Source organism: Miscanthus floridulus, chromosome 1 (genome assembly GCF_019320115.1).
Source record: "Miscanthus floridulus cultivar M001 chromosome 1, ASM1932011v1, whole genome shotgun sequence".
Lineage (NCBI taxonomy): Eukaryota > Viridiplantae > Streptophyta > Magnoliopsida > Poales > Poaceae > Miscanthus > Miscanthus floridulus.
Window position 1 is genome coordinate 48,601,777 of NC_089580.1, and position 12,659 is coordinate 48,614,435.

The 12,659-nt window shown below is 45.3% G+C and overlaps 1 protein-coding gene across 1 annotated transcript; it reads right to left on the reverse strand.

The window, feature by feature from the left end:
* Nucleotides 1-2,154: 2,154 nt before the first annotated feature.
* Nucleotides 2,155-8,299, reverse strand: LOC136456389 (scarecrow-like protein 34). Its single transcript, XM_066456240.1, has 2 exons — nt 8,243-8,299; nt 2,155-4,404 (listed from the first exon to the last, which is right to left on the reverse strand). Exons 1-2 carry the CDS (start codon nt 8,297-8,299, stop codon nt 2,155-2,157), a joined length of 2,307 nt encoding a protein of 768 aa, XP_066312337.1.
* Nucleotides 8,300-12,659: the final 4,360 nt, after the last annotated feature.

The following is a 12,659-nucleotide window of genomic DNA, read 5'->3' on the forward strand; positions in this document are numbered from 1 at the left end:
GGTTGCAAGTCTGTTGTGCGATAGATTAATAGAAACACTTTTCTACGCACAAGGGGTTAATTGGGCTAACCGTAGGATTTAATTATTGCAAGAAAATTTAGAATTAGCCCAATTCACCCCCCTCTTGGGCATCTTGATCCTTTCACATGTCTTGATCTTATGGGCTGGGCCACCTTTGGTGGTACGTCCCATGTCTTATCTTGTGGGTACCGGGGGCCATACCCCTACACCTGTGGCGGTGACCGGCTGAGGAGGCCGAGAGGGAGGTGTTCTAGTGTGGCACCGCCACCCTGTCCGGTGGCGCCACCACCCCTAGGGCGATGCCCACCTGACCCCGGCTGAGCAGCAGCTGAGTGAGCATGGGCACCGGTGCGTCCGATGTACACCGCCGTCATGAGGGTGGTGCACCGCCTGGTCACCGCCGCTGGTGGGGCGGTGCCACAACCATAATTATCCAGAGAGCAAGGGAAGTGTGGTTGGTCACCGCCGCAGGCACCGCTGCCCTGAGGGCGGTGCACCGCCATAATTTTCTAGAGGCTAGTGTTTTCGGGCAGCTGGCCGGATGGTCACCGCCACCCTAGGGGCGGTGCCGCCGCAGCCTATCTGGTGCCCGCCTGGCCAGTCAAACTAGCCATTGGGCTGAACGTTGGGGGCACCACTACCCCTAGGGCGGTGTCACCACCGTCGTGTCCGGTGACCTCACAGAAGCTGGCTCCAAGGGGTAACGGCTCTATTTGCTTGTGGGCTTATAAATAGAGGTGGTAGCCGGCCTTGGCCACCCTCTTGGCAATTCCCACACCTGCATACACCCTTTGGGGGCTGAGCACACCACTCCGCTCACTTGCACACTTGATTTCATCATCTTGAGTGAGATTGGAGAGCCTCTAGTGCATTGTTGAGTGTTCTAGCATCTTGTGGCACTAGTTGGGCGATTTGGGCTGGTGGAGATCTTGTTACTCTTGGTGTTTGCCGACATCTAGACGACCCGGTGATTGGTGGATCGTCGAGCAAAGAAAGGTGATTGTCTCCGGCTCCGATCATTGTGATTGTGAGGGGTTCTTGTGCCTTTCCCGGTGGAGCGCCAAAGGCAACTCTAGTGGATTGCGCGTAGCTTGTGGATCCTTATCTTGTGTTGGTTGTGCGGCATCTGGTTGCGGGTTAGGCGCATGATGCCTATTAGCGCGTGAACCTCCAAGTGAGTGAATTGCCACAACGGGGACTAGCTTGCCGGCAAGCAAGTGAACCTCGGAGGAAAAATTGATTGTGTCATCATTGTCTCCTTGGTATTCTTGGTATTCATTGTGATTGATTACTTGTCACGGCGGTATATCACCTCTACCACTATTTTGCTTTACTTTGTGTAGAGCTTGTGTTGGTTGTAGCTAGTTAGTGTAGCTAGTGTAACTCTTTAGTTGTAGTTCTCTTGCAAGCTTGATCACCTAGGTGTAAATTAGTGACTTAGCCCTTGTGTGATATACTAGAGATCATAGAGATTAGAATTTGGTAGGTGGCTTGCAACATAAGTGTAGTGCTAGCGTAAAATTCGCTTCGCCGTCTTATATACTAATCGCTTGTCTTAGTGTTGTTGTAGAAATTTATAATAGGCTATTCATCCCCTCTAACCATTAAGACCTTTCAGCATGACCGTGCCTTGTTATACTGCTAGTAATTACCAACTGTGATCTTATCTAGTTACGAGGATCCAAAATTCAGCATTGCCCTTAGCATCCTCCATTCTTTTCTTTCTCCCTCTACTCACAAAGAAATTGAGCATGCTTGGATGTAAAGATGCCCTGACCTCTGAAGTATTGCCCATGTATGAACAAAGGTTAAAGAATTAAACTTAAGAAGAATTTGTCCCACGAGCAGGCAACATTTTGAGGCGTAATGCAAACACCATAGATTATATGACAGAAAAGAAATCAAACAAATTAGTTCTGTAGGTAAGAAAGGATATATTGGCAACACAAATTCAAATGTTTAAAAGCAGCACTGCTACTATGCAAAGTGTTGCACTTTGGAGGCACTGTCGAACTAGTTAGCCAATTGCAATGCATTACCGACACACTGTAAGCTTAAAAATATATCATAAGTTCAGAACATTGATACATAGGATTGTCAAACCTCTGCTTGTACTAGAAAGCTTATTAAGTCTTAGTTGCCAACATACGACTCACTAGGTTTCCACGTGGATATTGCATTCAGTATCCTTCCCTTCCATCCCAGTAGTAGCCACTGATCATGTTCGTTGACAACATAATCTTTGTGATATTTTCCCACCATTTCTCTTATTACTATCGCAATGTCTGGATTCAGTGGGAGGTGCTCAAGGCCAGCATTCAGGCTTCGTGACTTCCATTTCTTATAATTCTCTGGCCTCTCAATCCTTTCGGATCCTTCACATGCGATGACATTGAGAAGTTGGCACAGAAACATGCCCCTCTCTATGTGCATTCTTGTCTCGTTATCTCGTGGAACAGTTTTATCAAGGATATCAAATAATGCAGAGTAGTGGTACATTACTTCTTTAAAACGTGTTAAAAAGAAGGGTGTACCGTATGATCCATTCACTACTCCATGCACAAAAACTTTTGGTTTCATCATTCTAATGGTATTAAGAACCCTATTCCTTGCGCTGTTTATGTATAGTGTCTCATCACCAAGATTCTTCATTCGGTTTATGCAGTTGACTATCAGCACATCATCTTTCTCAATGTTGAGATCTTCTATACATATGGTTTCCCACTTTGTTGATATTGCTTGATATTCAAAAGGCACATTGAACATGCTAGCATAATCAGTTAATCGCTGTCCCGTGCTCTGCTTATTCATCTGGTTTGGTCGAAATCCTTGCTTTGGTAGCTCAATACCTGTGATCCGAACCTTGGGCGGCCCATCTTCCCTCTTTGCGAGTTGCTCAAACAGTGATGGCCATTGAAAACCAAAGCAAATGCCAAAATCGATAATGTGCACCTTAGGTTTTCCCTTCGAGACATCAAGGATTGTCTTATTCGAGAAATAATGTGCTGCCCTCAGTAAAGGATTTACCGCTAAAGACAACTGGAATACCTTTAAAATGCCCACCGCATTGCTGCTTTTAGTGATCAAGTTGCGATACAGCTGACTCCCAGTTCCAGCTAATCGCACCTCAAGGCAGTCCACTAGACAAAATGCTAGCCTCTGTGTATCATCTCCAGTTATTGAGGAATGTTGCCTTATTATGTTCAGCATGTCGTTTGCTAAGGTATGGTTATTCACAGAAACTGCTTGTGCACAATGGATAAGAATGGTTCTTAGATCCACCACCACCACCTCTTTCTTCTGTTGCTTCTTACCTCGTGTCTTCCGCCGAGTTGATGCTCTTCCTTGTTCATTCTGTGAATGTCCGGTTGATTTATTTGTCATCCTTTCTTGCAAAACAATAGCTTCATCCGTAGGTTTATGCTCAGAGAAGAGTAGAACCCTGTCAAACATCTCATCTCGGGTTGGCCCATTGAATGAAAAGGCAACCTTCTTGCTACTCCTTGCTTCTAACAAATAAGAATCTTCTGTACGTGAGTAATATCCACTGTGAACCTCAGATGATGCATGCTTGCTTGTATCTGCAGCATTTACCCGAAGTGACTGATTATCTCGGCTACACTTTTCAGCAATTGAGAGGCCATCAATTTTCACACCAAGCTCCATGTTTCGTGTACCTTCAGTGGAAAGTTTTGTCTGTTTGACTATGTCAGACAAACTCCATGGAGCTTCAAAAGCTTGCAAGTTGTGATTAGAATGGTTATTACTTGAGTCAATAGCAACAGAGCAGCTACTGCACGAGAGCCCGGAAGACTTGTTGATGCTGTCATCGAGGTTATTCAGATGACCACAGCTACAAAGTGATGGTGACTCAGGATAAGCTGGATTATTTTGTCCAAGAATTCTATAGAAAGGCTCTTCCATAGCTCTAAGGGCGTCCTCTCCATGATGTAATTTTACCTTGTCGTCATTGTCCTCGTCCATCAACAGCTTGTTTAAGTAGTTGATGGTTATATCTGAGTTGATCCAACTGTTATTAGAAGAGTCTGCCACACTGGTTCCATACCAATCTGGTGCCACATTGCTACTGAGGTCGCAGAATTGAGAACCATCTATTGTACTCGAATAAGAGGTGCTCAATGTAATATGGTTACTATCGTTAAAAGTATGTGATGCAGGAGGATAATGATGCATGGATCTTGATTGGTCCAAAAATAACTCCAAATCATTTGACCCATCGGCTGGATCAACGAAGGCATAGAACCCAGAAGTAGCCGACATGTTGCTTTGGAAACTCTCAAAGTTAGAACTAGACTTGTCGTTGAACTCCATTGATGGGGTTCTTGCTCCTTGCCAAAAGTCAGATGGTCCCTTGCAAGTCCCCTGTAAATAATGAACTTAATATGTAAAATTGAAACAGATAATAAACTATGTCATATATCCTTGTACTCTAGTTTTTTTATTATCAAATATAATTATCAGTAGTGACTACTTTAATTCCTTAATAATCTCTAGGAAGAGAAATTCTGAAAACATGCACTGGATCACATTATTTACATACTTATATATAGTATATATATGAGTATATATATGGTGCATGTAGACTATATATGGAGTATCAATCTCCTAGCTAGTCAAAGCAGTTTGATTTTCAGGAATTTTTTATAGGAGTGTAAAGGCCCAATCCAAGCACAAAAATTAGGTTGACGAGAATGAGCTTGCTAAACTTTTTTTTTTCCTAACCCTAAAAAAAACCTTTTTTCTCAGAAGGGTTCAATCTTCAAACTTTTGATGGGTTCAAGGAGTAAATTAAACAAGGCTTTTAAAAAAAATCGAAAGAAGGCGGTAGGAACTCTGCCTTTTAATTAAGATAGAAAAGAGAGTGTTAATATACAAGCTCTAGCCATGACATCAAAGAAAGCAGACCTAGAGAGGCACACACATACTCCACATCCCAAAACATTGCTGGGCAACAGCAAGAGACAAATCAACACAGGTGACCTATGAACGCTCTCCTACGTTTGCTCAGTGTCCTTGTAATTGAACAAAGGTATAGACTGAAGGAACTTGGAAAACATTTCTTACAAAATTAAGAAAATCTTCATGAAAAATGCATGACAGTTTAGAATAGTAACCAACTAAGATGTCACCTTTCAACTTTGATGTTAGAGAGAGAGAGAGAGGGATCTCTCTCACACACACACTCATTGTGCTTCACAATAAGCTAGCATATATTTATCAAGAAAAGTTAAGTAAAAATAGTCCCCGACCATCTTAGTCACTGGTTCTTTGATCACTTATTCAGTTTTGCACATAAGCACATTATATTAGTCATGACATTAATTCAACATGGACTTGACCAAGAAATGGCTTGGATAAGAGGGTCTTATTATATTTACCATTGTTTCCCTGCAGGGATGGCGCCTGATGGGATCAGCAGGCCTGGACGGACCTGCTGTACGGTTGTGAGATGTGGATGGAAGACTGATCGATCTTGCCGTGAGCGGAAGGAGCTTGAAGTACAAGTACCACGAGGCAGGTCTTTTATAGGGAATCGGGAGGGTCTGGCTTCTGGCTGGGGACTGCAATCAGCTAGCTCACTGGTGGCTGGTGATGCCGAGGCAGGCGAGAGGCGAGAGGCGAGAGGCGAGAGGCGAGAGCGAGTCAATTTGTCAGGTTGCAGTATGAGTTTGCTCACTGGTGGTTCTGACGAGGATCCTAACGTTGATAGCCACGGTCCAATTCGTCGTCGTCCTCCAGTGCCCCTTCACTCCTTCAGGAAAGCCAAGGACAAAACGAGCTCCAGAAGCGGGGGCGTCGATTCAGATGCTACTTCAGAGGCAGCTATGCATGCCTGGCACTGGCAGATGTGCCATCGCCGCTGGCGTTGGGGGTGTGCTCACAGTTTGGAGCCTCGGAGTTGCAGTCGGCTTGCCGGCGACGACATGTTTGTTGCTAGCTACCTCCTCGAGCAAGTATAATAAGAGGATGAAGTGGACGAGAGATGGGATGAGAGAGAGGAGAAGCGGTATGTAAGCTTACAGTCGATTTAAACACAAGAATCAAGAAACTTTACGAGAGTGACAAGTGAATCACATATTAACAGTAAAGAGCTAACTATTATGTAGGTGAGCTGAGAGAAGACTGTAAACAACCTTGTAGCCGGTAAGCCAGCTATATTATTAGTCTTGCTCTCAAGTAAACCTTTCTTTGTGCATTAGTATTTGTAATTATATACTGTCAGAAAGCGTAAAAGAAGAAGGCGGCGCTTTTGAGCCAGCTAATTTAATTAATTTGCACGCGAATCTTGTACTAGTTTGGATAAGCAGCTTTGCCCACCTCAGGCCCGGTTTAGATGCGAAAATTTTTGGCTTTTGATTACTGTAGCATTTCGTTTGCATTTGACAAAAATTGTCCAATTATGGACTATTTAGGCTTAAAAGATTCGTCTCGCCAATTACGGGCAAACTGTGCAATTAGTTATTCTTTTTACCTACATTTAATGTTCCATGCATGTGCTGCAAGATTTGATGTGACGGGAAATCTTGAAAATTTTTGGATTTTAGGTGGGATCTAAACAGGGCCTTAGTTTGTGACTTCAACATACAGTATCATGTTCTTTGGATTGGAAGTCACGTGATAATACACAAATTACTTTTATTTGCGGTCAAAATCGATTTTTTAGTGAGGGTGATTTTTTTTACCACCGGTCACTACGGAAACAGGGCCTTTGCCGAGTGCAACTTTTTTTGCCGAGGACTAAAAGTCGAGCACTCGGCAAAGAGCTATTTTGCCGAGTGCCGCACTCGGCAACGATATACACTCGGCAAAGAAGGCTTTGCCGAGTGTCAGGCACTCCGCAAAGCTAGACACTCGACAAAGGCCCTTTTTGCCGAGTGTCAGGCCCTCGACAAACCCTGGCGCTCGGCAAAAAGCGGCGTCAGGTAACGGTCGCCGCCTGCCGTCTAGGTTTGCCGAGTGCCAGCGGGTAGGCACTTGGCAAACTATTTCTTTGTCGAGTGCTAGACCCTGACACTCGGCAAAGAATAACGGCAAACTATTTTTTCCCACTTTTGAACTCTAAATTTTTTCTCAAGTCCTCCTACAGTACATGAGACTCCATGTTAAAATTTGGTACATTTTTATGACTTTTTGCTATATTTAGTTAATTTATTTCATTTAATTGAATTTTTTTGGAAAATGCAAATTTGAACTGCACGTGCATCGAATAATAGAATTTAATGATTCAAAAAATGATATTCATGGTATTGAGTGTAGTGTGAGGCCGTATCCAGGAATGGACCCAAAATTTCGAACATCTTGTTCACGAAACATGACCACGAACTTGCGAACGAATTGTTTTTAAATTCTATAAAATGCAAACGAAGTCCGAAAATCATGAAACTTGTCGAGATGTCATGATATCGTATGTGGAGGATGTGATAAAAATTTGAGAAGATTTGATGCACATGTGGAGATGTCCTGGTTTGTAAGCATAGTACGTGATAACGTGCACCAAATCTTCTCAAATTTTTATCACATCCTCCACATACAATATCATGACATCTCGACAAGTTTCATGATTTTCGGACTTCGTTTGCATTTTATAGAATTTAAAAACAATTCATTCGCAAGTTCGTGGTCATGTTTCATGAACAAGATGTTCGAAATTTCGGATCCGTTCCTGGATACGTCCTCACACTACACTCAATACCATGAATATCATTTTTTGAATCATTAAATTCTATTATTCGATGCACATGCAGTTCAAATTTGTATTTTCCGAAAAAAATTCAATTAAATGAAATAAATTAACTAAATATAGCAAACAGTTTAGAAAATGTACCAAATTTCGACATGGAGTACCAAGTACTGTAAGGGGACTACAGAAAAAGTTTGGAGGTCAAAATACAAAAAAATTTTGGTTTGCCGAGTGTCATCTTTTGACACTCGGCAAACATGCTCTTTGCCGAGTGCTAGCTGCTAGGCACTCGACAAAGAGCGTGCCAAATTTTTTTTAAAATGTTTGCCGAGTGTCTCTCCGCCCGGCACTCGGCAAAATGGTATTTTTTTAAAAATACGATGCAGTGCGGTTTAGGGTTTAGATTTCAAAAAAAGGAAAACATGTTTGCCGAGTGCCCTGATCTGGCACTCGGCAAACCGGCAGCCCAAGTGCCAGATCAGGGCACTCGGCAAACGGCCCATCCACACTTAGACAAACCAGCCACCCAACTGTTACCTCCCTCCCTCCCACACACGCACACGCGCGCGCCGCCATCTCGCCCCGCCCCGCCCCATGCACGCCCCGCCCGCTCACCCGCCGGCGCGCCCCTGCCGCTTCGTAGCCCGCACACGACGGCACGCCCCCGCTGGCGTTCCCCCACCGCCTTCACCCGCCCCGCCCCGCCGACGCGCCCCCGCACGTTCCACCCCACCGACGCGCCCCCACCGGTGTGCCCCCACCGCCTTCGCTCGCTGGCCTACCCACACCGGCGCGCCTCCGTCGGCGCCCGCCGCCCCACGCCCACCGCTCCAACCCTATGGCCCACACCCCAGCCCATGGCAGCGCCACCCCAGCCCTCTCGTCGTGACCCCGGCCACCCTTGGCGTGCCCTCGACCGCCATGGCCATCCTCTCCCCGTCCTCGGCGTGCCTTGGCCGACCCCGATGCCCCGACGCCCTCCCAGTCCCCGACACCATAGGTGAGTAGTAGAGTAGCAATGGTAGTATGTTTTAGTAGAAGTAGAGTTTGGTAGAGTAGTAGCAGTAGGTGGTTGTGGTGGTGGTGGTAGTAGTACAGTAGGTGGTTGTGGTGGTAGTAGTAGTAATAGGTGGTGGTGGTGGTGGTGGTGGTTGTAGTAGTAGAAAAGTAGAGTGGCGGCGGCGGCGGCGGTGGTGGTGGATGAATGTGACTTGGCAATGATATGTTGAATTGAATGCATATGTATATGTGGTTGTCGGCCATCATGCCGTATGTTTTTTTGTAGGTTTTGGATACCTCACCATGCAGGGGAGGTTCTGCCGAAATTTTGAACTATGATATTATTTTGTTCTTTTTTTGTAGAGAAGAGCCGTCGTAGCCGAGCCGGAGTATCTCGGCGACCCCAATTGTCTTCCTCACCACTGCGGGTCTGCCTGCACCACGTCGCCTCGCCACTGCACCGACCCGCCATGGCCCCGCTAGCCTGACTCCACCGCCACCCTAGGTATAACCCCTCTTTCCGTATCATGGTCGTAGATCGCGTAACCCAGTTAGGCGTCTCCCATTCGAAAGAGATACGGTTGGAGATATGCAGATCTTTGCATGTCTACGACCGTATCTGTTTTGGATTATCCACGTTTTTTGGACAGCCCATGGATGCATAGATGGGTTAGTTTTCATGGTCTGTTCCGATCCAAGATAAAGTTTCGGCATCACCTCCCTGTTGTTCTCCAGATACATACTCTCCCTAGCAAGACGTGTATCTGGAGAACAGCGGGGAGGTGCTACCAAAATTCTGTCTCGGATAGGAGTAGACCATGGAGACTAACCTCATCTACGCATCCACGGGTGGGATTAGGACCTATCCTCACCTATTAGACAGTAGGAACACCATGTAGATGCAATTGATGGTTACTTTGCTCTGTGATATATATGTTAGAGGATGGATGACCGTCAATGGATGTACATGGGCCAAAGAAGTCATAGTGATTACACCAATGAATGGATGAACAAGACCAATGCTTTCTTGAACCGTGTATTTGGCAAGGCAGCTAAATCCTTGAGTCTAGTTTTATGTCCCTACAGCAAATGTGCAAACAGGAAAAGGGTAAACAAGGACAACATGGGTAAACATCTTTTGAAGAATGGATTTACACCGGACTATACCCGGTGGGTCCACCATGGTGAAGCCCGTCGTATGAGAGAGGAGGTGGTGAGACCATGCGTCGAGGCTTATAATGCTGATGCCAGGGTAGTAGACATGTTAGATGATGCTCACCAAGCATAGTTTGTTGAAGGATGTGAGGAGGAGATGGAGGCAGCTGCACATGTGTTCTACGACATGATGGACTCGGCATAGAAACCCCTTCATGATCGGACAACGGTTTCTCAACTGGATGCCATTGGACGCATAATGGGGTTGAAGTCTGAGTTAAACCTGAGTCGAGAAGGCTTCGATAAGATGTTGACCATGATTAGCACCCTGCTTCCAGCGGGCCACGTTCTGCCAAAGAGCTTGTATGAGTCATAGAAACTCCTTCGTGCACTTAAGATGTCGTATGAGTAGATACATGCTTGTCTGAATGGCTGCGTCCTATTTAGGAAAGAACACAAGGATGCAAAGTACTGTCCAAAGTGTAAATCCTCCAGGTATCTAGAGGTAGACTCTGGTGATGGCCAGAAGAGGTAGCTTACGATCCCCGTGAAAATCCTACGGCACCTTCCGTTCCTACCAAGGATCCAACAGCTATACATGACCGAGGAATCTGTGAAACAGATGACATGGCACAAAAAGGGCAAATGATACAATGTTGGCAAGATGGTACATCCATCCGATGGTGAAGCATGGACCCGCTTTGACGACAAACATCGTGAGAAAGCCGATGAGGCTCGTAATGTACATGTTGCGCTGGCAATAGATGGGTTCAATCCTTATGGACTGATGTTAGCCCCATACACTTGTTGGCCCATGTTTGTTATCCCCCTCAATCTTCCCCCTGGCATCTCCTTTCAACAACAGAATGTATTCTTGTCGTTGATTATTCCTGGACACCCGGGGAGTAATATGGGAGTGTTCATGGAGCCTATGATCGATGAATTGGTCCATGCTTGGGAGGAAGGGGTATGGACATACGACCGAGCTACAAAGACAAGCTTCAAAATGCATGTTTGGTACTACTACTCCCTGCATGACTTCCTAGCGTATGGGTTATTCAGCACCTGATGTGTTCATGGGAAGTTCCCATGCCCAATATGCAAGGAAGGTCTTAGGTTCATTTGGTTGCAGAAGGGTGGCAAGTATTCGTCGTTCGACAAACATCGTTAATTCCTCTCTCTTGACCATCCATTCAGACAAGACATCAAGAACTTTACGAAAGGTGTCGTAGTGTTAGACCCTGCACCGCGGATGATGACTGGTGCCAAGGTTCATGCTCAGATAGATGCTCTCGTGGACAATCAAGAAGGTGGTTTTGTGGGATATGGTGAGCAACATATGTGGACTCATAAGTCAGGCTTGATGAGGCTCCCCTATTTTGATGACCTTCTTCTGCCATATAACATTGATGTAATGCACACTAAAAATAATATCACCAAGGCACTTTGGGCAACACTCATGGACACTGAAAAGTCTAAGGACAACCCTAAGGCTAGAGCCTAGAGTGGAACTGACAACGTTATGTGATAGACCAAATCAAGAGATGCAGCCTCCTAGAGGTGGCAAGAATTGGAGAAGGCCTCAGGTCGTTTTCGTCTTGACCAGCAAACAAAGGAGGGAAGTACTTGAATGGATCCAGATGCTAATGTTCCCTAAAGGGTATGCAGCGAATCTAAAGAGGGGAGTGAACTTATCTACTTTGCGAGTCAACAGGATGAAGAGTCATGACTACCACATATGGATTGAGCGGCTTCTTTCAGCGATGGTTTGAGGCTATGTCCCTGAGCATGTCTACCTAGTGCTGGCAGAGTTGAGCTATTTCTTACGCCAGCTTTGTGCTAAGGAGCTATCTCAGACCATCATTGATGACTTGGAAAAATGGGCACATGTGTTGCTCTGTAAGTTGGAGAAGATCTTTCCACCCGACTTCTTTTTGTTAATGCAGCATTTGATTATGCACCTCCCATATGAGGCACGAATGGGGGGGCCCGTGCAGGCCCGTTGGTGCTATCCAATCGAGAGATGTCTAAAGACTCCTCGCAAAAAATGTAGAAATAAAGCCAAAATTGAGGCTTCCATTGCAGAGGCATACATTCTGGAGGAGGTGTCAAACTTCACAGAAAAATACTACACTGAGAACCTTCCTAGCATGCATAATCTACCCCCTTGTTACAATGCTGCGAAAATGAATCGAACCTCAGCCTTTTCCAAGGGCAACTCGGAAGCACAAGTGCATCGACCACTAAGCACTTGAGTACAGAAGAGTGGCGCAGTATCATGCTATATGTGTTGACCAACCTTGTCGAGGTGCTGTATGTGAGGTAAGTTCTCAACGAACTTGTTTCAGTATGCCATCACTATTCTACATCCAACTTCCTTGTTTCTTGTTGGTACAGGGAATTTCTTCGTGAATCTTGGCATCAATCAAGGGATCCTACCCCGTAGGAAAATGATACCCTTCTTTCATAGGGTGCGGGACCTGGGAGGCCTAGTTTCATTTCTTGGTTCAAAAATATGGTACTGTCCAATTTAGCTCGTACTTAGTTCGATATTCCAAGTTGCTTGTATGTTTGAATAATATAATGATCTATCCTGCTTGAGCTTGCAGGCCCAAACCGATGCGTCTATAAGTGATGAGTTGAGATAGGTTGCAAATGGCTGTGCCTTAAGGGTCAGGTCATTTACCAGTTATGACGTGAATGGATATCGCTTTCACACAGCAAGCTACGAGCAGAGTCGGCCTAATCAAAAAACCACAAATAGTAGAGTTTTTACGCCCGA